This window comes from Benincasa hispida, chromosome 12 (assembly GCF_009727055.1).
Source record: "Benincasa hispida cultivar B227 chromosome 12, ASM972705v1, whole genome shotgun sequence".
Lineage (NCBI taxonomy): Eukaryota > Viridiplantae > Streptophyta > Magnoliopsida > Cucurbitales > Cucurbitaceae > Benincasa > Benincasa hispida.
The window spans coordinates 33,576,871-33,604,865 of NC_052360.1; the positions used below are offsets into that span (position 1 = coordinate 33,576,871).

Consider the following 27,995-nt stretch of genomic DNA (forward strand, 5'->3'; position numbering starts at 1 on the left):
AGAAAAACCTATAAACAAACAGACCCTTGGATGATATTTTTCCATTAATTAAAGGGTGTATGATTGAAAAAAACAAAATCAAAGTTAGCCACAAACAAGGGCAACTTTAAACATAAAAGAAAAATAGCAACATGCCAAGTAGACAGCTAGCCTCCTTAGTATTATCATTAATTGACAATGTTAATTAGAAGCTTATGATGAAACCTAAATCATGATCCTAATTAATTAATATCATACTTACATAATTATTCTAAAATATTGTTCATTTTGTTTTGTATGCAAGACCTCTCCTTTGGTACTACCAAAAAGATGCAAGTTTGTCCATTGTTTTCTTTTATTTTTCAGTATACCTTTTTTTTTCCATATAAAAAAACATTGTGTTTTTCTAAACATTAATATCTTTGATTTTTTTTTTTATTATATTCCACATTTCCATTTCCTAGTAATTTATAACGTTAAATTAGTGGAGCCATGAATTGTATTTTTATTTTAATTATTACTAGTTGTGAAATTTAAAATTATTCAACATTTTAATCAATTTCGGTTGGCTTGAAAGATTTTTTAGACTCAACCTAATTATTAAAGTTATAAATTTCTTCCACCCAAATAAATCTTCTTAAAAAACGAATCCAACCCAACCCAACTTTTAAAATATTTGGGTTGAATTTGGTTGTTTCGGGTTAATGAGTTATTCATTTAAATTTTTATTCTAGAAAGAAGTAAATGTTAATACGTAAAATTTTAATTTAATTATTTTCATATATTGAATTAAAATTAATATCTCAATTTTAATTTATATAATAAAAAATTTCTGTCCAAAACGCTAAAAAATCTATTTTTAGGAATAAAATGTCTAAAAAATAATGAAATTAAATAAAACTAAAATAAATAAATGTATATATAATTGTCTTATATGTAAAATATATACCATTTCAAATTAATAAAAAGTTCAGGTTGGTTTGGATTTGTTTGATTATTTTAGGTGAACTCATGAATCAACTCAACCCATAAAATTTTCATTTATTTAAACCTAACCCAACCCACATGAATTGATAATCCAACTCAAACAGCATGGATTGAGTCATCGGGTTTTTTAACACCTCTAACCTAAAATAACAAAATTATTATTATTATTATTTTGCACAATGAATTGTTTATTTTCAATTAGGAAAGGAAACTGTATTTTAGATCAATAGTTCCCAAATATCTGAATTATTATTCTATTTCTCTTTCCCTCCTCACAATTAAAGACATTTCCAACCATCCAAAAACATTGAAGGCCACACATTTTCCCTCCTCTTTATTCATATCTTTCCCATGGATCTCTTACTCAATTTTAGTTTCATTTCCAAACTTCTCTTCCTTCTACCATTCTTCCTTCTATCTTGGTCGTCGTCTTCGTCATCGTCGTCATTACATCCATTAGCAGCTGAATCTGCAAAATTACATCAAAATTACACTGCGATATCAGATTTTCGATTGCTCAATAGAAGAAAGTTAATCAATTGTCCAAATATAAACTCTTTTATTCAACTTGAAGTCATCTCCAACTCCGAGACCCTTTTGAATGAAGAGTTCATCAATGTTACCGTTAGCGGGGTTTTGTTTCCATCAGAAGATCATTGGATTGCTATGATCACGCCATCAAATGCTAAGTACGTCTGTTATCTTTTTAAAATATCATGATAACTAAATATTAATGGTCGATTTGGTAACCATTTGATTTTTTTATTTTTTGTTTTTGAAAATTAACCCTATATACACTACTTCCACTTCCAAATTTCTTCATTCCTTATCCACTTTTTTACCAATTATTTAAAAAACTAAACCAAAATTTGAAAACTAAAAACAATAGCTTCTAAAATCTTGTTTTGATTTTTAGAATTTTGTCAAGAATTCAACCATTGTATTTAAGAAATATGCAAATCGTTATAAGAAATAGAGAGAAAATAGACTTAACTTTCAAAAACTAAAAATAAAAAAATAAAATAGTTACCAAATAGGACCTAAACGTGTCAATATATATTATGATAAACATTTACTGTGGGTTGTTTTACAGTGTTGATGATTGTCCACTGAGTAAATTTTTATATGTCCAAACGGGTGATTTAAGCAACCTTCCTCTACTTTGCCATTATCCTGTCAAGGTAATTAGTTAACCTATTTAGTAGTGATTTTGTTTTTTGATTTTTGGTTTTTTGAAAATTAAGTTTATTTTCTCTTAATTTCTTATTTCTATTAGGTATGAGTTGAATTCTTAACTAAATTCTAAAATCAAAAATAAATTTTTAAAAACTATCGTTTTAATTTTTAAAATTTGACTTGGTTTTTTAAAACATTAGAAAATTATAAATAAAAAACTACGAGATAGAGAGGTGGAATGAGTATTTATAGATTCTATTTTTTAAAACAAAAACAATAACTAAATGGTTAGTAAACACGGTCTAAACTACTTATTTCATAAGTTTTTGTTTTAAGAAAGGCTACCTATATTTCGATTGCTAAAATGCATTTTAATGTCATATTATCATTTTGTGCAAATAATTTAACAATAAATACATAAGTGAAATGAATTCAACAGAGGCACTAAACTCTAAATTTTATAAGATTTGAGAAAAAAATTAAAATTATTTAAGTCTAAATTTGCTTTTGAATGCTACAAAAATATGACTCATCTGCCTTTTCTAAAAGTGATCTGTTTGGTTATGGAGTCTAAATTTGATCTGTTTGTTCCCATTTATATTGTGTGTGTATATATAACCTCTTGCAATGAACAATGAAATCTTCATAAGCTTTATTCTCAACTTATTTAATTTTTATATACCAAATATTAAAAAGCCAATTTTTATCAAGTAAAATTATAAAACTGTCCTTTAGAAAAAAACAGAAACAGATACATTCTATTCTACCATCGCAATGGTGTTAGTGGGTCCACCTCCTTGCTCCAAGGTACTTAGGATGTTGCCAAACACCTCCATATCATCGCGTCTCTTCCTTTCACTTTCCGTGGAGACGGCAATTGTTGGTGTAGGCATGCTCTCGATGCTTTCAAAATACTGATAAAAACAAATAAATGCGGTATTTAGGACGTTAAGTTGAGTTCTAAAGTTTGGAGTTAAAAAGTCTATGTCGTGGGATGATGTTTAGTTTGGAGTTAGAAAACATCAGAAAGAGGGAGAGAGAAAAAAAATGATAAAACTTCTTGATAAATGTACAAACTTCAATATTAAATATTGTTAAAATTAATGGAGTTAAATTATTTAACACCGACTTATAAAATCAGTGAACCGAACGCTCCAAAATATCCAATGGATCTTTTGGGTGGAGTTCATTCCATAACCTTTCGTTTTTAAAGAAAAAAACAATAATATGTTCGAAAAATGCATTGTTATTATTTTTTTTCTCCAGATATTTCAAATTTTGTAAAATAAGTAAAAAAAAAAAAAAAGACAAAAATGAATTTCATTGACAAAAATATAATTTTTGGAAAATAGAAGATTGCCCAAATGAATATTATTATCTATGAAAAAAAAGTCAAAAGAAACCTAGTTGAATTGGCACAAAGTTAATTATAGTGTGATTTGATTCATCTTATCTTATACTTCATCCATTCCTCGTTAAATTTGTGAAATATGGATAATAATTTAACATCATATTACATAAAAATTTAGGAGAAAATATATATTATTCTTACCATCATGGTGTTTAGCAAATTATGTTATGAGAATCAAAGTGTGGATCCACTCCAAAAGTCGTAATCCCATTTTCAATCATATTCTCTTTGTTTATTACTTAGAACTCACACCATCTTTTTTATTGACTTTTCATCTTTTATCTTCTCTCTCTAAATACACACCTGTATATATCCATATTATTAGTATCAGTGTTAATATTGTTAATCAGTATCTATATTGGCCATTAGTATTTTAATTTTAATTTAAGTATTCTTTTTTTAAAAATATTTATAAAAAAAATTGAATAAGTAAATAAAATGATAAAGGATGTTTCAATTCTTTTGACATATTATTTAGTTACCATATTCTAATTTTAATAAATCATCTATATTTTATTATGTTTTCATATGGGAAGAATAGATGTTTTATTCCGATTGCATTGAGTTTGTAAGAAACACCATCAAAGAAATCTGATTTTCATTATGACTAAAGCTATATTTATACTAGTTGAAAAATAGTCCATCAATGCTAATATAAAAAGTGAGTCTTAATTGATTACTTTTATTATTGTTTACCTGCTTTTCGTAAACGTAATGAGATGTGAGACTTGCCTTGAAATTTGTAATCTGATTAAGAAATAAAATGTAAGAAATCTGATCACAGTTAAAAATTACGTGAGACCTATTATTACCGTTACAAATATTATTATTGTAACGGTATGAAAATTATCAATTTACCATATTTGTTATTACATTTATTATTACCGTTATCATTATCGTTAGGGTCAAATACTAATGGTAAAAGCAAGGGTAACAACAAAATGTGATAGATTTATAATTCTAGGTAAACGCGATAAAAGAAAGAAACTCAATTGTATTTGCGATTGAGACCTATTACGATTCATCCCTCAATGAAATCTCATTCCGATTATATCAATTTTTATTATATTTTGATAAACGTGGCCTAAATTAGATTTTCACTGCGGGTGTGTAAAACATTGCCTAAATATATTATTGTTGTTATGATAATTAATATAATTGGGCAGGCAGCAAGTTTGAGCAGTGATCCAGATTACCTGCCATGCAATAAGAAAGAGTGCAAGTTGAGAGGTCCAGGGGGGAGATGTGCGATAGAGACATGTAGTGCCACGTTGTCATTCCATGTCATCAACTTCAGAACCGACGTGGAATTCGTCCTGTTTGGCGGCGGGTTTTTCACCCCTTGTCTTCTTCTCAGATCACAGCCTCTCAGCTTTCAAAACCCAAATGCTCCTTTGTACGGACTTCTCTCTAGCATTGATTCTACTGCTACATCTGTGAGTACTCCCCAACTCTCTCTCTCTCTCTCTCTTTTTTTAATTCCTATTTTGAGGTTGAAAATTAATTTTGATACCTAATTTTCATACTATTCAATTTCTAACAATTCAGTCTTTATTGTACAAAATCTCATCTCAAAATTAAATGTGAATTTTATCACGTAGTAATTTAGTCTTTATAGTCCTATAAATAAATTTTAACTTGTTCAATTTAAAAAATTAAAGCGAATCTAACACATAATATAATTGTCAAACACGATGTTTACTAACAAACATAATAACTTAATATTAAAAAATATAGTCACTATGGCAAAGTATTTATCTGATAAACTTCTTCTTCAGTGACTCATATATTGATTCTTCAAATTCAACTTAGGATTCCATGACCTAAGTTTGTTCTGCAATAATGCTTCTTCATGTTTTTTAATGAGATTCCCTCCAAACAACATCTTTAGGTTTTCCCCAAGTGTGAGAGCCTCTCACATTCATAAGCAAGCTTTCCACAAGCTTTGACAGAGCTTCCCTCTATACACATCAAATACTCATCATGAGTTATCACTTACTTCTTAAGTGGTTTGTTGTACTCAAAATAATTCAACAAAGCCTCATTGATGGCTAAAACAAAATCCACAATCGAAAAAAAATAAAACTTTTAATCACAATATATGAAGGGTAAGACCTAGACAATCCTTAAGCTCAAAACTTTCAATATATACACACTTTTCAGTGAGAAGGTTAACCCTAAAATTGAATTATATATATATATATATATATATATAGCTTTGAGAAGATCTTCAAGGAAAAAAATTAAACATCTTAAAAAAAAAATAGCAGGTAACGAAATATGCAAAAATACACTTGATAGATAAAGAAAAAATTATAATCTACAGAATCTATTATCTGTCACATAACATCTTCTGAGACATCATATAGCACATGTTGCAAAACATGTTGCTCAAGATAGGAAAGCAGCCTAGCAAACATGCACTACACATATCAATATATAAGGAAAAAACTCCAAACAAAATTTGCACGATATGAAATATGTTTCAAAAAGATGTTGACCTATTGCAAGACATGTTGTGAATTATGTTGCTTACATTTTGCTTGTAATTAAAATCAGCCAACCATACTATAGTAACATAATTTAAAAATAATATGGGAGTACTTACTAAACGTTTAAACGTTTTTATGAATAATATTATAGCATTCTACAAAACATTAATGAGAAATAAATAACAAATAAAAGGAACACTAGAGATTGGTAACCTAGTGCGATGGATACCACCTACATCTGGGGGGTAGTGTATCCAGGAAAGATAAGTACTTCACTAATATAGATAATAAGCAATTACAACGTAGTACTTACCTGTGATGATAACAAGATTAAAGCGACCTCCAAAGAGCTTAATCACTCAACCATTCACCTAGGCTCATCCTAGATGTGAGACTCCCTCTCTTGATGATTTAGGCTCTCCTAAGTAGTAATATCAATGAAGAATGTTTTAGGCTCCTCCTAAGATTAAGACTCCCTCTCAGCTAGATTTAAGCTCCCCTTAATTCGTGAGTCTCCCTTTCACTAGAACTTTATCTTTCCTTCTTAAGCAAAGACTACTTCACTCGTTTCGCTTAGGCTCCCCCAAGCTTGAGAGAATCCTTTATCCCAAGAAGAAAACTACTGATAAAGCATACAAATATCTTAAAGTATGTTTCCAGCCTTACAACAACACAATCTTCCACGCCTTCAAAGATTGATACAACACTTGTGACAAAAACACTTCACAAGATAATGGCTCTCGGTATCTTTCGTGAAAAATGGTCAACCCTCAACAAAAGACTAAGGGACTTTAAATATGCACAACAGATACATAAATAAGCAACCCTAACTTCCAAAATAGTTACGAACAAAGAAGGCAAGATGTCTACGAATATACAAGAGATAGGATTTTTCACATAAGAAAAATATTTTGCAGAATCAGTATTTCCAGAAAACATCTCTTTGTCAGATAAGCTAGATGCAAAGACAATCCAAGAGATACCATTAAACTTAAACAAATATTGCCAACACACAACTTTTAACACAATTCATCAATCTAAACTTGCAAGAATTCTACTAAATCTTAATAATATTTTTTTCAAAAAAAGAGATTAAATAGTTACAACTGCAAAGTACAAGGATTGATTGTTACTTATTTTAAGTATAGAGACCAAAATGTTATAAATTTGAAAGTACAAACTAAATTGTTATCAACTGAAGTTCAATGACTACATTGTTTGATAATCAAGGGACTAAACATGTGTTTTAAGTTTTTTTTTTTTTTTTCCAATTTGATTTGATTTTATATCTATTTAATTTAATTTTCTTCTTTTTGATATAGTCCTTGTTGCTTAAAACCTTTTAAATTAGTCCATTATATTTTGATATTTTTAAATCATGAAATCTTTCGTTGAATTAGTTTATGATTATTGCATTTACCTAAAACAAAAATAAAATATTTATTAAATTATTGTTAACATACATATTATGATATAAAAACGGTCAAATTAAACATAACTTAATTAGTATACGAATTTATTCATGATGAAAAAATAATTGTGATTTGTAGATGAAATTGAGTTGGGTTAGTGGGGATGAAGAGCCCCAACAAGTTCAATATGGAAAAGATGGAACACTACAAACCTCTCAAGTTTCAACTTTTTCACAAAATGACATGTGTAGTGAGTTCTCTACTTTCCTTATCCTGACTATTATATACATCAATTTTAATTTCAACTCATTTTTCTCAAATATTTTTTTTAAATGTTCTTTTCAATAATATGTCAAATTCTTTGATTAAAAATAATTTTATATCAGTTAAACTACACTCTCAACAAAAATTGTTTAACCTCATAACAAAATACATTAGAAGAATTTTCGTAAAACTTCTTTATTAAAAAAAGAAACAAGTACAAAGAAAAGGGTTATATTATTTGAAGAGATTGAATAGTTATGTTAGATTAATGAAAGTTGCAAGATTAATGAGTTTGATATATAATATGGGTGTGTGATAGATTCATCATCATTTCAAAGTCCAGCAAAGGACTTTGGATGGCATGACCCTGGCTTCATTCATTCTGCAGTCATGACTCAACTTCAGCCTTCTACCACTTATTCCTACAAATATGGAAGGTATTCCTATTTTAAACCTCCCAACTCAAAATGTAAGAACAAAAGAAAAATAAGGCTAAATTAATATATCCTAAATTTTGCTATTTGTGTTGAAAATATCATTTACTTTCAAATTTGCAATATTGCACTCTACCTTTTACCTAAACATTTTACAACTGATTTTGGAGTTAAAATCCTATAGAATTTTCGATGAAGATTGAGATTTAGATTAGTGAGACAAGACACTTCGATATTTTAGGTCATTGTCACACTATCTCGTGTCTTAATTTCTATCTGAAATTTTAAAAATTTATATCCAACAAGAGGTTAAAATGTTTACGAAATGTCAAGGTCGGTAATATATTTCAACTTTTGAGAGAACACATTTTTTTTTTAATTTAAACAAATAACAAATTTCAAGGGTATTTTTTTATAAGTTAACCCAAAAATGAAAAACGTTCATAATACTCTACTATATTCTTTTCACCTAAATTAAATGAAAAGGTAGATCCCAAGAAATTAAGTAAGAAAGAGCAATATTTTCTTGCTAGCTAGGTTGCACCCATTTTTGTCAATCCATTTCAACCCTTTCAAATAAATTAAATTAAAATTTATAGATTAAAAAAATATAAAATTGTCATGTTGCCAATCTCGGATTAAATTACCATACTAAAAAAGACATTGAATGCAAGTAATATGAATGAGTTTATTGGGAATAATTTATGAGGGAAAATATTTAGTTACATTCTGGGTAGCACCTGTCTTTATGTATCCTATCAAATTGTTCGATCACAATTTTTCATATAGCAAATTCTTTTTATTTTTTTTTAAATATTTTAATTATTTTTTATATATGTGAGGGAGATGAAAGATGTAAAAATAAATTATATTTAAGATACACCTAAATATTATTCATTTATGAAATCTATAATGATATGTGTATGTAATTTGTAGTGATAAAGTTGGTTGGAGTGACGAAACAGCATTTAGGACACCACCAGCGGGCGGAGATGGAAATGATTTTCATTTTCTTGCATTTGGTGATATGGGAAAGGCTCCTCTAGATCCTTCTTCAGTTGAGCATTACATTCAGGTACTTTTTAATCATGTCAACATCAATATTTTAATCCTTATAGAATTTTATGAAACCATTATATGTATAATAAATGTGTGAGAATGATTGTATATAAAAATTAATAAAAACGGATAAAATGTTCTCTCACCGAGAGGCCTTTTTGGAGATCTATTTTTTCCACAGGCGTCATGTTATAGAACTCTTTAAATGGGTGTTGAGAGACTTGAGGATGTTGAAGTTGAAGCAACACTAACTATTCTATAAGGTTCTTGAAGTATCTATATAATTAACATAGGGTAAATATAAGACATTCTAGATTTATCTAGAAAGTTATAAATAAATAGCTCGAAGAAAATATGTAAAAATATCTTAGGTTTTTTTAGGAACCAAGGAATTCGAATTCCTTTTAGATAAGGATAATCTCATAGAAATGTCTAGAAGAGTTTAGATCCAAGAAAAGCCTAGAAAATCCTCTTACTTGAGCTCCATGAATCTCACACCTATAAATAGGAGGTGTGGCCCATATGTAAGCAAGCAAGCCAAAAACAAAGAGATGAATGAAAAGCTGGAGCATTAGGGGAGAAAAGTGAGTGTTAGAGAGTGAACGAGTATTCTCTCAAAAGTGTTCATTCTTATATGTTCATAATAAAAGTTTCTTTCTTTCAAGATTGTCTCTCTTCCTTTTTGTGCCAATTTCTTCAATAAGTGGTATCAGAGCCAAAATTACCATAGCTTGTTGTGGAGGAGCTTTTTAAGAACTAGTACAGTCTGCGACTATGAAACTTGTTGTTTGGGACGCAGCTACTCGTGAAATGAATTCATCACTACAAGATGATGGGAGACCATTAGTTGTTGGAGGAATCAAGAAGCTAAGCTCAACACTTAGAACTATAAAACATGGTCCACATGAATGAAGTCGTATCTCTAAGACTTGTAAGATGTTATAGAAGAAAATGAAGTCAATCCACCTGAGGATGTTGAAAGAATTGAATTCCTTAGCAGAAGCGTCTAAACGCAGTGCCAATGTCAATTAATTTCGAAAAACTCAAAACACAGAGAAAACAAGACGGAAATCAGATAAACAATTCTATTTATACAACATGCTCCTGAGAGTACAAGGGATAAGGAAGATCTTACTCTTGAAGACTCTTCTTCTTACAACTCCTCTCCATGATCAAGATCTCCCTCGAACTCAATGTACTCCAAGTTCTTCCCACAAACACCATCGTTCACGAACAGAGAACACCACCAAAAGGACTTCCTTGCTATTCTTCGACACGAAATACAAATGGTAGATTCTCATTTGGTTTGGAAGAAGAAGAGAATTATGCAGAGAGAGTTTTTAGAGCAACATCGCTTAAGGAGTGTGTTGTCAATTTTGTAACTCCTACAAAATACCTATATCGTGAGAATGATCATCATGGAGGGGAGTTAACGTATAATAACTCCCCTTTAGGAGTTATTTTTGTTTAATTTAATACATATAATTAAATTAATTAACAACCAATTAATTAATAATTAAATATCATATATTTAATTTTATTTGAATCATATTCAAATGCTATCCTCTCAAATAATCTATAGTCTTAGTATAAATATCATTCATATTAATTTTAACCTATAGTATTTATATGAATCACATTCATATAAATAATATTTGAATCTTATTCAAATATATTACTCTCATATATAATATAGTATTAATTGTAAATTTTATTTATAATTAACTATATATTATAATGTATCGATATACATTATATTAATTTTAATCTCATTCAAATATTTATCTTTATTGTGTATAGTATGAATTATAAATCATATTCATAATTAACTATATATTATAATGTATCGATATACATTATATTAATTTTAATCTCATTCAAATATTTATCTTTATTGTGTATAGTATGAATTATAAATCATATTCATAATTAACTATATATTATAATGTATCAATATACATTATACTTTATATTAATCACATTAATATAAATTTTTCCATAAATAATTTGAACTATTCAAATTATTCCAAAACCATTTATTCTTTGTTTTATCCTTTGTGAGCTAGCAAGGAGACCTAATGGACCTACAAACTTGAAGCTCAATCGATACGAGATTAATTAATTAAACTCTTTAATTAATTAATCACCATTCATTAACTGTAGACCACTCCATTGAAGACCCACAACTGCACTTTTCGTACTGTAGATATATTTCGGTATCCACGAATATAACCAATCAACAATAATTCAACCCTTCACAAATTATCTGTAACTACAGCTGGGTCAAATAAAACTACAGTTGATGAAGAAATGTTGGAATACATCAGTTTAGCAGAGACACTGAAGGTAGCATGGGACATGTTTGCCTCACTTTTTTCAAAGAAAAATGATGTGAGATTGCATTTTCTAGAGAATGAGTTCCTGTCAGTTGCATAAAGCAGGATGACTATCAACCAAAACTTCATCAATGTAAAAACTCTATGTTATGAAATCTCTGAGTTAGATCCTACATTGCTATTTTATCATCGAGAATGAGGAGAATTATTATTCATGGACAAACCTGAATATAGAAGCTTTATTGTTGTTATTCAAAGTTGGGCAATCTAATCTTCTTTTGTTGACTAGAAAATATGCTTGTTAGTCAAGAAGTATTGACTAAGCAAATGTCATAGGTCACATTAAAGAGCAATAATGAAGAAACGCTCTTTAGTGACCAAAGAAAATATCATTCAAAATATCAAAAGAAAGTAAGATCAAAAGAAGATGAAGAAACTCCAAAATACTTTCAAGTAGGGGAAGCTAGTAAAACAAATTGAAAGCACAAGCTAGAAAAATGGTGAATGTTATAACTATGAAAATATAGGCCATTATGCTAAAGACTGTCATCGAAAGAAAAAGGTAGTAGAAAGCAACACGACTTCCTAGGCTGAGAGCATTATTGAAGAAGAGTAGGATATAGAGACATGCTTTGCAACAGCAGATCCCAATCCCTAGTCCACATCTTATGCAGTGGAGAATAAAGTGTTGACTCTCCATGTAAAAGAGGTAAATTATAAAAATGATTGGATTGTCGATTCATGCTACTCTAACCACATGATAAGAGATAAAAGGAAGCTACAAACACATCATAGTACAAAGGAAGCTGAGTTGTTATAATTGGAAACAACTCGAAGTTGTTAATAACCTATGCTGGCAAAACTATGGTAATGCCTCGTCTAATTCTAATCAAGCGGAGCTAAGAACGTATTTTATGTGCCTGAAATGAAGAAGAATTTGATATCAGTATATCAATTGACATCAGCAAACACCTTCGTCGTGTTTGGACTTAACGATATCAAGATGTACTATGATCTCAAAGTCAGTGGTACGTTGTTGATGGAAGGGTGAAGGATAGACTCCATCTCCATCATGCCAACAGAGGTAGTCTACGTGAATAAGACATGGAAGAATGAAACAATAGATTTGTGGAATGCAAGACTTGATCATGTTAGCTACAAAAAATTGAAGACAATGATAAACAAGTCTATGCTTAAGAGGCTGCCTCAACTTGATATCATAGAAGACAAGGTCTATCTTGGTTGCCAGTATAGGAAGGCACATCAACTATCATTCAAGAAGTCCAAATCAAATGCAAAGTAATCATTGGAGTTGGTACATTCTAACTTATTTGGTTCTGTCAAGCAATCTTCAATTAGCGGTATGTATTATATAGTGATCTTTATTGATGACTTCTCCAAACATGTTTCAGTGTTCTTTATTAAAGAGAAGTTTGAACCAATTATAAAGTTTAAAGAATTCAAAGAACAAGTTAAAGGTGAATTAGGAAAGAGAATTCAATGCCTACATACAGATAACGAAGGAGAATATATGTCTATGAATTCTCTTAGTACTTGCAATAGTATAAGATACATCATCAATTGACATGTACAAATACTCCACAACAAAATGGAGTGGCAAAAAAGAAAAATAGACATCTTGCAGAAGTATGTCTTAGCATGTTACATGCAAATAATGTGTCGAAAGATTTTAGGTTGAGTGCATGTGAATGGCGGCCCATATGGTTAACAAACTTCCCAGACACGAACAACAAACTCTCTCTCAAACGAAAAAAATATTTTTCATGAGCAAGAACAACCACGAAGAGTGAATGGACACAACCACTCAATAACCTTGCTATTTTTAGCATAAGCACCAAAGATGTGCGAGCTCCTTGTTTTGGAAGGGAGAGTGAAATTTTTAAGAAAGATTTTGTTCTGTAGAGAATCTAATTTACATGTGTTAAGCTCTTCCGTAGATGATTATTCAAGATATGGGTATCTTTACCTAATGCAACACAGGTATGAAGCTCTTGAAAAATTCAAAGAGTATAAGGTTAAGATTGAGAATTCATTAGGTAAAATCATTAAAAACACTTTAATTGGATCGAGGTCGAGAGTATATGGATTTAAGATTCCAGAAATATATGATAGAACATGGAATCATATCCCAACTCTTGGTATCTAGTACACCTCACCAAAACAATGTATCAAAAAGGAGAAATAGAACCTTGTTGGACATGGTTTGGTCTATGATGAGTATCCCAACTCTTAACCCTCCTCTTGTCTTAACATTCATCGGACCACAAATGTCTGAATGTACAAGTTCTAAGGGCTCTTTGGCTCTATAACCTTCTATAGTAAAAGGTCTTTTCATCATATTGCTTTCAAGGAATGGCTCACATAAAGATAAAGAGTTTTCTTATAGTTTGCTTAGAAGTCCACTTTTAACCAACCTCTCAATCCTATTGAGATTTGTGTGACCTAACTTTAGATGCCAAAGATGGGTATTTCTTTATTAGAAGTCTTTTATCTTTTATGTCGAGTTGTCGCAGTTTTGTACATTTTAGTATTTAAAAGCACTTTAGATGATAACAATCTTAGCACATATAAATTACTCTCTAAGTTTGTATAACAGATATCAACACCATTTTTATAAATAAATATTTTATTTACATCGAATTCGATAGAATAATTTTGTTCCAACAAACATTTAACAGAAATCAAGTTCCTTTTTAAAACAGGAACTACACAAACATCCTTTAATAAAAGAAAAGAATTCTGGAAGAGTAATTTAACGGCTCCCACTACTATCACTGAGACGACCTGCCCAATTCCAACCCACATGGACATCTTGTTAGTCCCAAGCTGCTACCAGGAACTAATTCTCTGAAAAGAAGAACAAACGTGATTACGACCCTTGAATCAATTATCCAGGCCGAATTATCATTCTCCACTAAACAAGTTTCCAAAACTAGTAATTCACATTTGCATTGATTGGCCTTCTTTTTTTCCACCAAATACTTAGGGCAATATTGTTTCTAATATCCTTCCTGGTTGCAATGGAAATAGTTTCCTTTTGTAACCTTGGCTTTTTTCCCTTCTGGGATGCAACAGGGTTAGCTTTATTCCCCTTACCTCCCTTCTTCTAATTCCATTTTTTGTGCCTGAGGAAGAAAGCACATATTTAGTCCCAGAGGTCGAACTTCTATGAAATTTTTTAGAGGAAGTAACAACATTTTCCTTTCCTTTTTGTCCCTTGAGTTTCATCAGAGACTCATAAGTTTTTAACTCGTTTGGGAGGGTGGTGAAGTTTTAGTTTAGCATGTTCATAACAACATTACTATGAAACTGTAGGAAACTCTCTGAGAAAGATCCTAGAATAAAGCTAACTTGACTGGCCTCATTAATGACAGCCTAGTTTAACTTCGCCACATTGAAGTGCACCATCATATTGAGAATATGTTCTTGCACTAAGATCTCCTTATTCAAACGAGCATTGAAAATGAACTTCAGAGCATTGTGCTTGATCTATGAGGACAGTTGTTCATGATTTCGCATGTAGTGACAATATTCTCGTGTTTTTTTTGCCAAGACTTTAGTTAAGATGACAATAATATATGCTCAGGCCTTCTCATTTGCCTTCATCCACCTCTCATATGTATCCTGAACTTAGGAGCGGGGACCTAAGGACACTTTTTCAGTAAGAAAAATCTAAGGTCCTCAATGATCAATACAGTGTTTGTCGTGTTTTTCCATGTTGTATAGTTATTTCCAGTTAATTTATCAGCACTTAGAAGGTTAATAGTAGCACTAGTCATTTTGAAGTTTGCTGAAACTAAACAAATTATTTATGTTAGATACATGCATTACCCTTTAAATCCAATCAAGTTTAGCAAAAATTTAACGTACCCTATATGACATCTAATTTTGCAACGATCCTTCAGTGATTTAGGAAAAAATCCATTGAAGGGTGGTCAGTCACCTCTTCATTGAATTGAGACACTCTCAACCAATTATAACACCAAAATAGCTCTTATTTCTATAATAATTTTTCATCGTTGATTCGGTCAAGAAATTATTAACTTACTTAAAAATTTCTTGTAAGTGTGACCCTTCATTTTAGACCCTAGAGTTCCGACTCTATGAGCCAACTGAAGAAAAAAAGCGATTGGGGCAAAAACGAAAGTAATCCTATCCATTACTGGAGTTTGAAATCAATTTCATGCAAACACCTTCCGAAGGGGGACACAAGCAAACGATGCCACGAGGCCAAGCATGAAACCTCACTACAAACCAATAAAAGAGACCATAGGATGTGTTGATACACGTCCTTCTCCTACTTACTATAAACACCTTCTCCATTTACCATGATATTGATCTATACAAACATCTTCCGAAGGAAGACACAAACAAATGATGCCTTGAGACCGTCTATAGATCTCAAGGTGTGAACTTTTGGTGAAAAAGTAAAAGGAAAATGACATCTCATATATATCTTTTTTATCTCACTAAGTGTTTTAAACCTAGGGTTTATTAATTAAGTAAATCCGGCTAATGATTTACCTAAGTCCATTGTTAAATTCGCCCAATATAATATTGGATAGTTTAATAGTAAATGATTATTATTTATTAAACACTTTAATAAATCTAATCATGTCTTTCATGCTTACAAAACATTTTTCTAATTCACCTTCCAGGTTGGTTCCTAGGTAGGGGTATTTGATGAAGGAAAAGGGAGTACTAAATAAATATGCGTTCATCGTTTGCTCTCCATGCGTCGCAGGTCATGCGTTGGACTAAGGAATATGCAATATGCGTTTGATGACCATGCGTCCCTACCACAAGTTTTCTTGCTCTCTCGCCAAGTATAACGAGATCGCAAGTTTCTCAGGTGATCCGAGGTCGAACTCAGGGACTTGTAGCTAAATGTTATTAAGTAAAGTTTTTGCGGTGAAGAATAAAAGAATTTGAAGGTTATAGGCTATGCACTACTCCTACTCCTAACTAACAGATTAAGTAGTGGAAGTATGACTGTAAGAGCTAGAGACACGACAACTATTAACGCATAATAAAATGATAGGAAAATAGATAGAATGTCGGGGAATGACTTCACCACAATCCTAAGCTTGATCGCAAGGGTAACCCCAGCCAAAGCACGCTATGCGATTATGCTACACACATTTGACCATGACGCATGAGATGTATATGCAATAGTGTCGAGAGGTCTTATGTCTAAGTCTCTATTCTTGCTCATGTGCTCCCACACATAAACAAGATGACCGCATACCACCGTATCCTACTTCTAAACGCATGCGATGTGATCGCATACTTTCATATCCTATCTATAGGGTGCATACGTTGTGTAATAGCAAACAGAGCTTATCTCTAAGCCTCTATTCTTGCCTATGCGATCCAATCTAACTCTCTCAAGCCTAGATTTGGTTTTTAGACTACTCTATCAAGTAAGTCTAAATGATGAATGATGCGCTCATAAGACAAGGTAATCACATAAACATGGTTGACATAAGATTATTCCTATCTCTAGGAACACTACTTACCCTCCTGGGCAGTTAACTACCACTGAACTGCTCATAGACAAGCGTTGCTACAGCATTACACTAAGCAAATAGGATTTTCTCACAACACTCATGCAACGCACACCTCTCGGTGGTTTGCTACATGCTTCATATGTCTATACCGCATGAATAAGTATACGGTACTCTAGCAATCTTACTTAGTCTTTGCGATGAAAGTAAAGGATGATAAAAAATGAAGATGGAATCGAAGGAAATAGAGAAATGCATTGATCACAAAATGTATCAATCTCTTAAGCCACAATGTAATACAATACAGAGGTAGAAGAGATATGGAAGGCCAGATGGACAATGTCTTGCATCCATCAGATATGTGTCAAGGCTGCCGGTGGTGCCATGGATGGGCGGTAGAGCCATGAATGGGTGGTGGAGTAGTCTCTCTCTAGATCTATCTCCGACGGGGCTCCGGTCTTCACTCGGAATGGTAGGAGGAATGAAGAACTCTTAAGAATATCTTCTCATGCTTTCATCTGGATCACAAGAATCCACCCGAAGGTATAAACTTGGATCGTTTGAAATTCTGCTCAATGACTTCTATTTATAGAGCTGGATCATCGGATCTGCTCGAAGACAGAAAACCCGGATGATCTGAAGTTGGGCTCGAAGACTTCTATTTATAGAGCTTGATTACCGATAGCATTAATGGTCCTCTGAATTTCTGCTGCTAACGACGTGATGGACCTGCTTTGGATTTCTACTGCTAACAGTGTGGTAGGTGAAATGTCAACATCACCTTTTGATACTTCCAAGATATGCGTTCGTGCTTGGTTTCACGATGGACGCATGCGATTAATGGCTGCAACATCCATGCGTTGAACGTATGCGATTGCATATGCGACGCCTCTACGATGGCGAGATTCACCGCATGCGATCATTTCTTGCGATAGCTACAAAAATAGACAATTGGACGCAAAATAACGCATAATTAGTGGGTTAGCCGAGATCTTCATTGCTGATCGATGCAAGCTCATTTTCTCATGAATTCTTAGAATAATCGCCACATATTCTTCTTATCATACCTCATAATTCTAAATAAAAGACCTATAATAACATACATTTCTGCCCGTCATCAGTATTCCATTTTCATCAACTTGAATACCCCAATCCTAGACAGGACATTCTTTAGACAAAGGTCTCTTATAGAAAAATATTTTATAAATTTAATATTTTATGCATTCAATTTAATCCTATTAAAAAAGAAAATAAAAGATTAACATATTTCTAATCATATTAGAAGTATTTTAACATACGTCTAGATGAATTAATTTTGAATCATTTAAAATTAATTAAGACTTGTGTTTGCATGCAACTTTTGATTATAGATTTTAATATATTTCATTAAACTTATAACTCCTATAAAATAATGAATCACTAAAACCTAAAACATGCATCTAATGACATTAATAAATATAACAATTATATTTACTAAGTAATGTCATGCTCAATGCATATCCATTTTCATCATATAATATAACAATTATATTAACTAATGAAAATTATACATATCCATCATATAACATAACGATTATATTAAAGTATGACGAATGAATATGCTTTATGATACATGCAACCATATAATATAACATTTATATTATATATGATGCATGTGCATGTTTATAATATATCTACAATCATATAATGTAACAATTATATTAAATATGATGCAAGAATATGTTTATCCTAGGGTGGAATTTTAAACTATATGACATATATTATGCAATATATAATATTTAATCATACATCACATGCATAAATAAAATAACAGCAAAAATAGACTGAATTTTGCACACCTAAGAAAAAAAAACTTCAAAAATAGCCAAGGAGAAGGCTCAAACCCACGAATTGAACACTCCAAATGTGTTGAACCGCTCCGAATGCACACGCAGGTAGATTTGGAGCGTGGCTATGCTGGCTTTCTTTGCCTCAGTGTAACAACGCTATGCGCAAGATCAGTGTCATAATGCTGATGTCTAGCATAATTATGCTAAGCTGCCTTCTGTGCCACTGCGTAAAGCACAGCATCACAACACCGTGCATTACGCTCTAACACAGAATGTTGTCCTCTGCATCGATCTTTGTCCAAATTGCTCCGTTCTTGATCTCCTTCCTCAGTAACACTTGTCAAACTCAAGGACACAGACTTACAGGCTCGATAGTAAAAAAATAAATGCCCAAAAATACTGGACTCTTATATTTTGATCTCATCAAAACAGTAAACTAAGGTGCCAAATACTGAAAACATCTATTTCGCAATCCAAACATTCATAATACAGAAATTCACCCACCCTTTCTTTAATTTTGTTTCAAAATTGAAAACCAAAGGCATAATCTGATTCTGATACCAACTGCAGAAATTAAATTCCACGCAGAAGCGTATGAACATCGTGCCATGGACAGTAAATTTTGAAAACTCCAAAAAACGGAGAAATAATCCAGAGGCATAGGATAAATATTTAAATTACACAACATGCATTTTGAGGAGAGAAAGATGTGCAGAACTTACCCTCGTAGATTTTTCTTCTTCATGTACTTCCTCTCCACACAAAAATCTCCTTAACAGACATGATCATCAAACTCTCTCTGGAACGGCAAAAACCTTTTTCACGAGCAAGAATAGCCACAAACAGTGAATGGGACACAATCACTCAGTAACTTTGCTATGCGTATGAGGGTGAGATATGAGATGGATCTGGCTCTAATTCGAGCTTTTACCGAAGAAGAGATCATTTGTGCTATTAAACAATTTCACCCGACTAAGGCGCCATGTCTGGATGGGTTCCCAGTTGTTTTCTTTTTCCAAAAATACTGCCATGTTGTGGGGGATAAAACTGTTGAAGGGTGCTTGAAGGTATTGAACGATGGCCAATCCATTAAACACTGGGATCAAAATAAGTATTGTGTTGATTCCGAAAGTTTCTCAAACACGGGAGGTTTCTGATTTTCCACCCATCATCCTTTATATGTTATTCAATCATATGAAGTCGTTCTTGAATGATATCATCTCTTTATTTAGCTTTCAAAACTTGTCTGTATATATACTAAACTTCAATGGAGAGAATTTTGTTTTTTTAAAAAAAAAAGAATTATATACGAAAAAAGTAATTATTACTCGGAATTAAACAGAGATTGTTTTAAATGTGAAATAATTAGGAATAATTTGAAATGTAGCACAATATGGGAATGTATTAGTATTAAAAGTAGAATAATAATTTTAGTGGGGGTATCAGGCAGGGTCAATCTCTGTGGTGCAAGGGATGAAAGAGGAAGTAGAATCTGGAAAAGTAGATGCAGTGTTTCACATTGGAGATATAAGCTATGCAACTGGTTTCTTAGTTGAATGGGATTTCTTTCTTCATCTTATTAATCCCATTGCTTCTCGTCTTCCTTACATGACTGCCATTGGCAACCATGAGAGGTATCTAAATCCAACCTCTTTTCTTCTTTACTTAGTCACCACTAAATCTAATTAATGCTTAAATTCTTAACCAGTTGGATAACCATTTCATTTTTAGTTTTCGGTTTTTGAGAATTAAGTCAATTTCTTCTACATTTTTTATAATGATTTGCATGTTTCTTGAGTATAATGGTTGAATTCTTAGTCAAATTTCAAAACCAAAAACATGTTTTTAAAAACTATTTTTTCTTTAGTTTTCAAATTTTGGCTTGGTTTTTTAATGATAAAAAGTAGATAACAAAGGAAGAAATTCAAATATGAAAGTTGTGTCTATAGGCTTAATTTAAAAAAAAAAAAAAAAAAAAAAAAAAAAAAAAAAAACTAAAAATCAAATAATTACCAAATGAGGGGCTTGATTTTTGAGTTTTGGTTTTTGGCTTTTACTTTTTAAAAATTAAAACTTATAAACACTACTTTCACTTATAAATTTCTATATCTTTTGTTATCTTCCTTCTACTAAAGTTTTAAAAATTCAGGACAAGTTTTAGAAACTAAAGTAAATAGTTTTTTTTTTTTTTAATTTTCAAATGTATAATATGAAAATCATATTGGAGAAATCACAAGGAAATAAACATAAATTTCAAAAACAGTAAACTAAAAATAAAATCGTTATCGAACATACCCTAAATAAATAGTTTTTCACTTTAAATTTTTGCTTTTGAAATTAGATTAAGAATTCAAATGTTTAAGGTGAAAATCATATAGTAAAAAAAAAAAAATCAAAAATTTCAAAAATTGAAAACTAAAAACGAAAATTATTACCAAATAAGATCTTAAAAGTAATTTTAATTTTATGTTTAGTAAGTATTTGAACTTTAAAACATGCCTAAAAGTAATATTAGTTCTTAAAACTTTCAATTTTGAGCGTATAGAGACTACAGTGAATCGGGGTCAGTATACTCATTACCAGATTCAGGAGGAGAATGTGGAGTTCCTTATGAAACATATTTTCAAATGCCAATTTCTGCAAAAGATCAGCCTTGGTATTCTATTGAAATTGCTTCTATTCACTTCACCATCATCTCTACTGAGCATGATTTTACTATCAATTCACCACAGGTAATTTCTGCCCAACATTCTTTTTTGCAATATGAATGTCTCATATTCATTCAATTAACTTTGGTTTTATTTTTATCAAATATTTTTTTCTATTCACAGTATGAATGGATGAAAAATGACATGGCCTCTGTTGACAGATCAAGAACACCATGGCTCATTTTTACTGGGTAATTAAGTTTAATTTATTGCAATTTTAAAGCTTTTAAAGGTGTGGCAAGATGAGGATATATCATTACATAATGTCTAATATATTATTCTAAAAAAGTTTAGGTAAATTTCTTTCATTAGTTTGATACGTTAAGTTGGTTGTTATAAATTCATAATTATTATAGTTTATGGGTTATAATAGTATGCAGGTAGTTAATTTCGATAGGAAATAGTAGATTGAAAATCTGTTGAAGATAAAATATATTTTAATAATTTCAAATTATACATGAATTAAGACACTTGAGAGTTAAGTATATTAATGGATGAAAGTTTATAGACTAATGTACTGATGAGTTAGATACGTTCATGAATTCACGCTTCCAAATAATGCCAATTATATTAATTGGAGCCTCAAATATGAAGTTAAGACTATTAACTCACCCCACTCATTTGAAGTTAGACGAGCCCAAACAACTCTGAATAATTGAGTACATATTATATATGTGATATTTTTTACCGATCATTTATGACAATATATATTTTTTAAAGAATATAACATATAAAATATATATGATAAAGATTTAAACTTCTAACGGGTAACTATGAATGTAGGCATAGACCCATGTACTCTTCCATACATGGACTTTTTCCTAGTGTTGACCCAAATTTTGTTGCAGCTGTTGAGCCACTTCTCCTACAAAATAAGGTTCCCTCTCTCCTTTAACCTAAAAGCATTTATTTAAAAATACTTTTTAATCCATAAATTTTTATTATAGTTTTTATTTCATTCTTAAGTTTCAAAATGTAACATTTGAAACCTGGTGACCGAATGAAAATCATACTTAAAACGATATTTTACCTAAAAATATATATTTGTAAATGTTCTTTTTCAAAAAGAAAATCCACATAATTGAAGCATATATGATGATTTGATGATTGTCAAAATGAATAAACTCATTTTAAGGTCGGACGTCCAAATACTCATCTTCTACTAGTTGTATTACAAAAAATAATATATGTCGTGGTTAATTAACCTATACAATGGTTGCTCATGATCTACTCTAGTATTTTGATGATTAACTTTAAATAATTACATATTGATGTACGTATTATGTAGATTGATGGAAGAAGATTATACTATTGCAGGTGGACTTGGTGTTATTTGGACATGTTCATAACTATGAAAGAACATGTTCTGTTGCTAACAACATTTGCAAAGGAATGCCTTCAAAAGATATAGATGGGATTGATACATATGATCATAATAATTATACTGCTCCACTTCATGCAGTCATTGGCATGGCAGGATTTACCCTTGACCAATTTCCCACAAATGTTGTACTTTCTTTTTTCTTATCCCACTTTGAATTGATTTTCTTTATAATTGTAATGGAGTTTAAAACCTTAAATTGAGTTTCAAAATTATAATCTATTTTTTAAATTTGACCAAGATTTGATAACTAAAGTGTATTACTAATAATTTTGGAATAATTATTGTATTTTTGGTTTATGTATTGCAGGGAATAGAGAGCTGGAGTTTGTGTAGGGTTTCCAAGTTTGGTTATTTGAGAGGACATGCAACAAGGGAGAAGTTAAGTTTTGAAGTGAGTATGATAAATATTTAAGAATTTAGGATAAGTTATACTTTCGGTCCCGAAATTAGGGTTAGGTTGTATTTGAGTCGTTTTCAAACTCTCAACAATTTTACCCATTTGTATTTGGTTCGGTTTTGGTCTATAATGTTGGGAATGACTTTCGGTCAAGGCCCATAGCGAAAAGTAAAAGTTAATTGCCTTCGAAATTTATTTGGTTTAGTTTTTTGGTTCAAATAAATTGAATTCTTACAAATTGAATATGTTTTCATACATGTGTTAACTTGTTTTTGCTACATCTTAGACTTAGGATGCATATAAATTTGAAATATATGATTTTGAACACTTGGACATTATCCTAGGTTAATGTCAAATGTTCAAATTTATATTAAGACTTTAATATTTCTCCTCATCTTATTCAATGACTGGAAATGCCATAGAGTGTCCTAAGCTCATTCTTTCAAGATTTGTTTTTTTTTTTTTTTTTTTAACATGTGGAGTGAAAGGATCGAATCTCTGACCTCGAGATTTATAATACAAACATTATGATAGTTGAGTTATGCTCATTCAAGATTGAGGACTTGTAGCTACCATAAACAAATAAAAAGTTTTTTTAACATGTTTGGCCTCATTCTCCATTCAAGGACTATAATGATACTATTCTTGACCCTTTTTTCCTAGTCGAGAACATCCACAAGACACTGGATTCCTTGACGTTTTTAGAAACATCAAGAATAGTGACACTTGATATTGAAGAAACATTGTTTTTGTAGTAGTGCTACTTTCTCTAAAAGAATAATACTAAGGTGTATCCAAAATTATACTTGTCTTATTGCAACTCATTCCAATTACCACAAAAAAAAAATTATTTATCACATGAAAAATAGTGATTAAAAAACTGGATGAGCTAAAAAAATGGGTGTTATCCAAGATGGACCAAAATAATTTTCTTTCTAAAATAGCACACCTAAAATAAAATTACTCAAAATTTTGAGCATGGATCATAAAGTTTGATAGAGTGAATATGAGTGTGAAATGCATCATTGTGGCTATGATACAAGAAAGCATGCCAAGAATTGATTTCATGACTCTTGCAACTTTAGAAAGACCCCTTTTGATTTGTAGAGCTTGACTGTTCTATGAGACTTGAGTTTTTGGCAATGATAGTGTTTAAAACTTAAGTAGAGTTTTGTTTGGCCAACTTCTTGGTTGAATAATAGAGTCAATTCCATTTCTTTTACTTGATTTCAGCATTATGGAGTAAATGGACTTATTTTTCAAAAGAAGAAAAAAAAAAAAGAGATGGTAAAGATAAAATGGGGAAAGAAATTGAAAAGAATAGAATTATTTCTAGGTAACTTTTTGCCAAGTGGAACTTCATTCCATTATGTTTATATTTTAATTTTCTTCTTACACAGATGGTGAATGCTATCACAAGAGAAGTGGAGGACAGTTTCAACATAATAAAAGCTCAAGTTCCATAGCCAAAATATGACTTGGAAATCCAAAGAAGGTACATAGTAAATAAAAGTGACGAGTTTGAAACAGTCAAATTTACATACATTAGTCTGGTGTTGGTTTAAGGGAATGAATATTTTGTTTGATGGAAAGAATCTACTTTGTAGGCGAATGACTCGTGTGCATTTTATGTTACAAAAATTTATTTCATAGATATATTGTAATAGAAACATACATGTATGAGTAATGAATAATCCATCTCTTCATATTAAAAATCAATAACCTCATAGTTATGTCAAAGCAAATATAGCTCAACTTGCATGTTGAATGTGTTAACAACCGATCAACTCAGCAAGGTACAAACATTCAAATTATAATTACAACTCGTGATGAAAAAGTATAGACGTTTAACCATTCTAATAATATTCAAGTTAGTAGAAAATTTAGATCACCATCACACCATTTCAAGCCTCAATTTTCATTTGAAATTCTAAAGGATTTCTACTTTTAAATAATTTTAAAACTTCAATAAACTTTTCAATTAGCTGTTAGTAATCAATACAGATTGAAGTCGAGTAAGAAGAAAAAGAAACGACCCACTAACAGAGACAGCTCTTTATTGAGTAATGATATTATGGTAAGTTCTGAACAGAGGACCAGAAAGTACTCCAAATCTATACAGAAAAGACTACAAGACTGATACATATAACTTGTGATATCATATATACATACAAAAGTGAATTGATGAAAGACTTGTGTCAAATTTCAATCTACTTGTCTTAATGTAAACTTACATGATCTATGTGTCACGACGATCCTACTCATTCCATGCACTCGCTGCGGCTGCAATCCGATATCCAGTTTGCATCACTTCCAACGAGGCCAGTGAATGACTATGACTGGATGACGACAATTGTACTCATAATTAAGTGAGAAAACTCATAATTAAGTGAAACTTACACAACCTGGATGACGACAATTGTACTCGCTCGTTCCATATGCTTGCTGCAATAGCAATCCAGTATCCAGTTTGAATCTCTTTTTCAACGAGGCTGGTGAATGAACCTTGGAGAGTGTTTCGGGCTCATACACTTGGCTGGCTTCTCATTGTACTTAGCAGGACCAACTGGGGATTTTGGACCTTTTTTCTTTGGAGAATTTGGAAGGACTAGATCCTTCAGTAATTTTTTGGCATCCATTTCATAACTTGCACCTATCAAAATTCAATATGAAGGGGTCAGGGTCTTGTACTCAATTTGTACTTCTTTTATGAAGTTTTATAACTAAAAAGGCACACCTTTTATGAGATTCTCATGAGCTATTGGTTTGACTTCAGGCTTCTCATCTGTTTCAGTTGATAGAACCATAGCCTCAAACTCTGCCTCTACCATATCAAGAAACTCTTCTGTATTGACTAGATCATCGTTACTGCTGTCAAAATCATCTTCCTGATGTTGGCTTAGCCAATAATCCAGGAACCATCGCGATGTCTTGACTAGTTCCCACCATTCTGGAGAGAAATCCTCGATGTTGCGAAGTGCAAAAGGAATGAAGATTGGAGCATTGGGGTTCAGTGAAACACTTTTTCCAGACAATAATGTCATCTTTACTCTAGATTATCCAATTCTTTCAACCAACAGCAGTTCTAAAAGCCTTAATAGACCAAAAACCTGGAATGTTTGGATATGAGATACTTGATTGAGTAAATCATCATGAGAACTCCACTAAAATAGAGCAATGACTAAGCTATGCAAGTGAGTTGAAAAGAATATTACTCTCTTTAAATCAGACAGAGTACAACAAGAAACCTGTCCCTAAGAAACCCTAAGCTTGGTAAACCTTCAAATAAGAACTCAAGTTTTTAGTAGTTAATTTAACACTAACTTCAAAAAACAGAGTCTAAGTTCTCACCAGATTGGTAAATCTATTTATTGTCGTGTCCTTAAATTCAGCCACTCGAAGAACTACACGACTCAACCCAATTCAAAAAGTTTCAATTCAATTTTCCTTCTTAATTTTGAGAATACGATTTTATACCAATGAATGGAGAATTTGAACTTTAACCAATTTTCTTTAAGATTAGAAGAAAAAAAAAGAGCTTTCATTGAGAAAAGTGAAAGAATACATCGTCATACAAGAACGAAAAAATCCCACAAAACGGAGTCAGACTATAAGAAAAATGAGACCATCCAAATAGGTACAAAAGAGCCTAGAAACAAAGGCCAAAAGAGAAACAGAGAATCTAACAAATAACCAAATATCGCCATAAGAACTCTCACGCCCTAATTTTGTTGTTTCTCTATCCCCAAATCCCCACAAAATAGCACACCCTAGCCTGCCACAAAAACCACTCTTTATCATGAAAAGGCTCCTCAATCAACTCCCTTCAACTTTGAGAGCTGATAAAGCTGAAACCACCACACCACACGAGCAAAATCACAACTCCATATGATACTAAAACTACTGGAAAGATCATTAATACATTTACCATGATTTGATTGGATCGAGTTCATATAAGTATTTAGAGTCAGTTCGGCTCCTGGCGAATTAAACCCTAAAGAGTTAATATTACTTCGATCTGACGAACCCAACCCGTAATCAATAATTTAAGAACATAAGTTATATTACAAAACCCAAAAAACACAAGGATCATTCAAAAAAAAAAAAAGAAAGCAAACAACAATAGAAGTGAATTCAGTTTAAACACGCGTACTAGCATCAAACAGTACATCATTCCAACTTCAAATTACAAAAGCCAGAAACAGAATCATCAAAATTAGAAACGGATAGTTCTTGTTACCGTTACTGTGAAGAAAGAGATGTTTGTGGGAGTGAGAAGCAGGGGAAAGTGAGTGAGTGATCAGTGAAATGGGAAGAAGAAGAAGAAGAAGATGATGATGATGAGACTTCGAAGAACCGAAGCAGAAGGTTAGGGACTGCCGAAGCTGAGATTCGGACATGGTTTTTGGAAAAGCTTTTCTGGAAAGAAGAAACAGAATGAACGGATGGATGGTAGTAAGGAGTCTTGATCGGACGGCTGAAATGAAGGTAATGGGAGAGATATTTTGGGTTCGGTGTAAAGCACAAAGCAATTATTGGGGCGGCGTTTTAATAATATGTTTTGCGGGCCTTGCCTTCATTAATCCTTTACCAAAAGAG

General features: G+C 31.5%; 2 protein-coding genes across 2 annotated transcripts; one reads left to right on the forward strand and one right to left on the reverse strand.

The window, feature by feature from the left end:
* Nucleotides 1–1,317: 1,317 nt before the first annotated feature.
* On the forward strand, nucleotides 1,318–25,755 carry LOC120067898 (probable inactive purple acid phosphatase 27). Its single transcript, XM_039019521.1, has 13 exons — nucleotides 1,318–1,655; nucleotides 2,060–2,147; nucleotides 4,720–4,989; nucleotides 7,596–7,707; nucleotides 8,041–8,158; nucleotides 9,092–9,230; nucleotides 20,354–20,541; nucleotides 21,453–21,639; nucleotides 21,739–21,806; nucleotides 22,399–22,492; nucleotides 22,933–23,121; nucleotides 23,307–23,390; nucleotides 24,797–25,755. The coding sequence occupies exons 1-13, from the start codon at nucleotides 1,318–1,320 to the stop codon at nucleotides 24,860–24,862; spliced, it is 1,941 nt and encodes a 646-aa protein (XP_038875449.1). The 3' UTR covers nucleotides 24,863–25,755.
* Nucleotides 25,437–27,793, reverse strand: LOC120067899 (protein EARLY RESPONSIVE TO DEHYDRATION 15-like). The gene is made up of 3 exons (XM_039019522.1): nucleotides 27,637–27,793; nucleotides 26,134–26,506; nucleotides 25,437–26,049 (listed from the first exon to the last, which is right to left on the reverse strand). Exons 2-3 carry the CDS (start codon nucleotides 26,438–26,440, stop codon nucleotides 25,880–25,882), a joined length of 477 nt encoding a protein of 158 aa, XP_038875450.1. The 5' UTR covers nucleotides 26,441–26,506; nucleotides 27,637–27,793; the 3' UTR covers nucleotides 25,437–25,879.
* Between the last annotated feature and the right edge of the window lie 202 nt (nucleotides 27,794–27,995).

Bases quoted from the DNA above. Each gene is read 5' to 3' on its own strand.
- LOC120067898 (XM_039019521.1), top strand. From the start codon at position 1,318: ATGGATCTCTTACTCAATTTTAGTTTCATTTCCAAACTTCTCTTCCTT. The intron at 4,990-7,595 runs GTGAGTACTCCC...TGTGATTTGTAG, and splicing joins TTGATTCTACTGCTACATCT to ATGAAATTGAGTTGGGTTAG. The intron at 23,122-23,306 runs GTTGTACTTTCT...TATGTATTGCAG, and splicing joins TTGACCAATTTCCCACAAAT to GGAATAGAGAGCTGGAGTTT.
- LOC120067899 (XM_039019522.1), bottom strand. From the start codon at position 26,440: ATGACATTATTGTCTGGAAAAAGTGTTTCACTGAACCCCAATGCTCCA. The intron at 26,050-26,133 runs GTGTGCCTTTTT...GAATTTTGATAG, and splicing joins TCATGAGAATCTCATAAAAG to GTGCAAGTTATGAAATGGAT.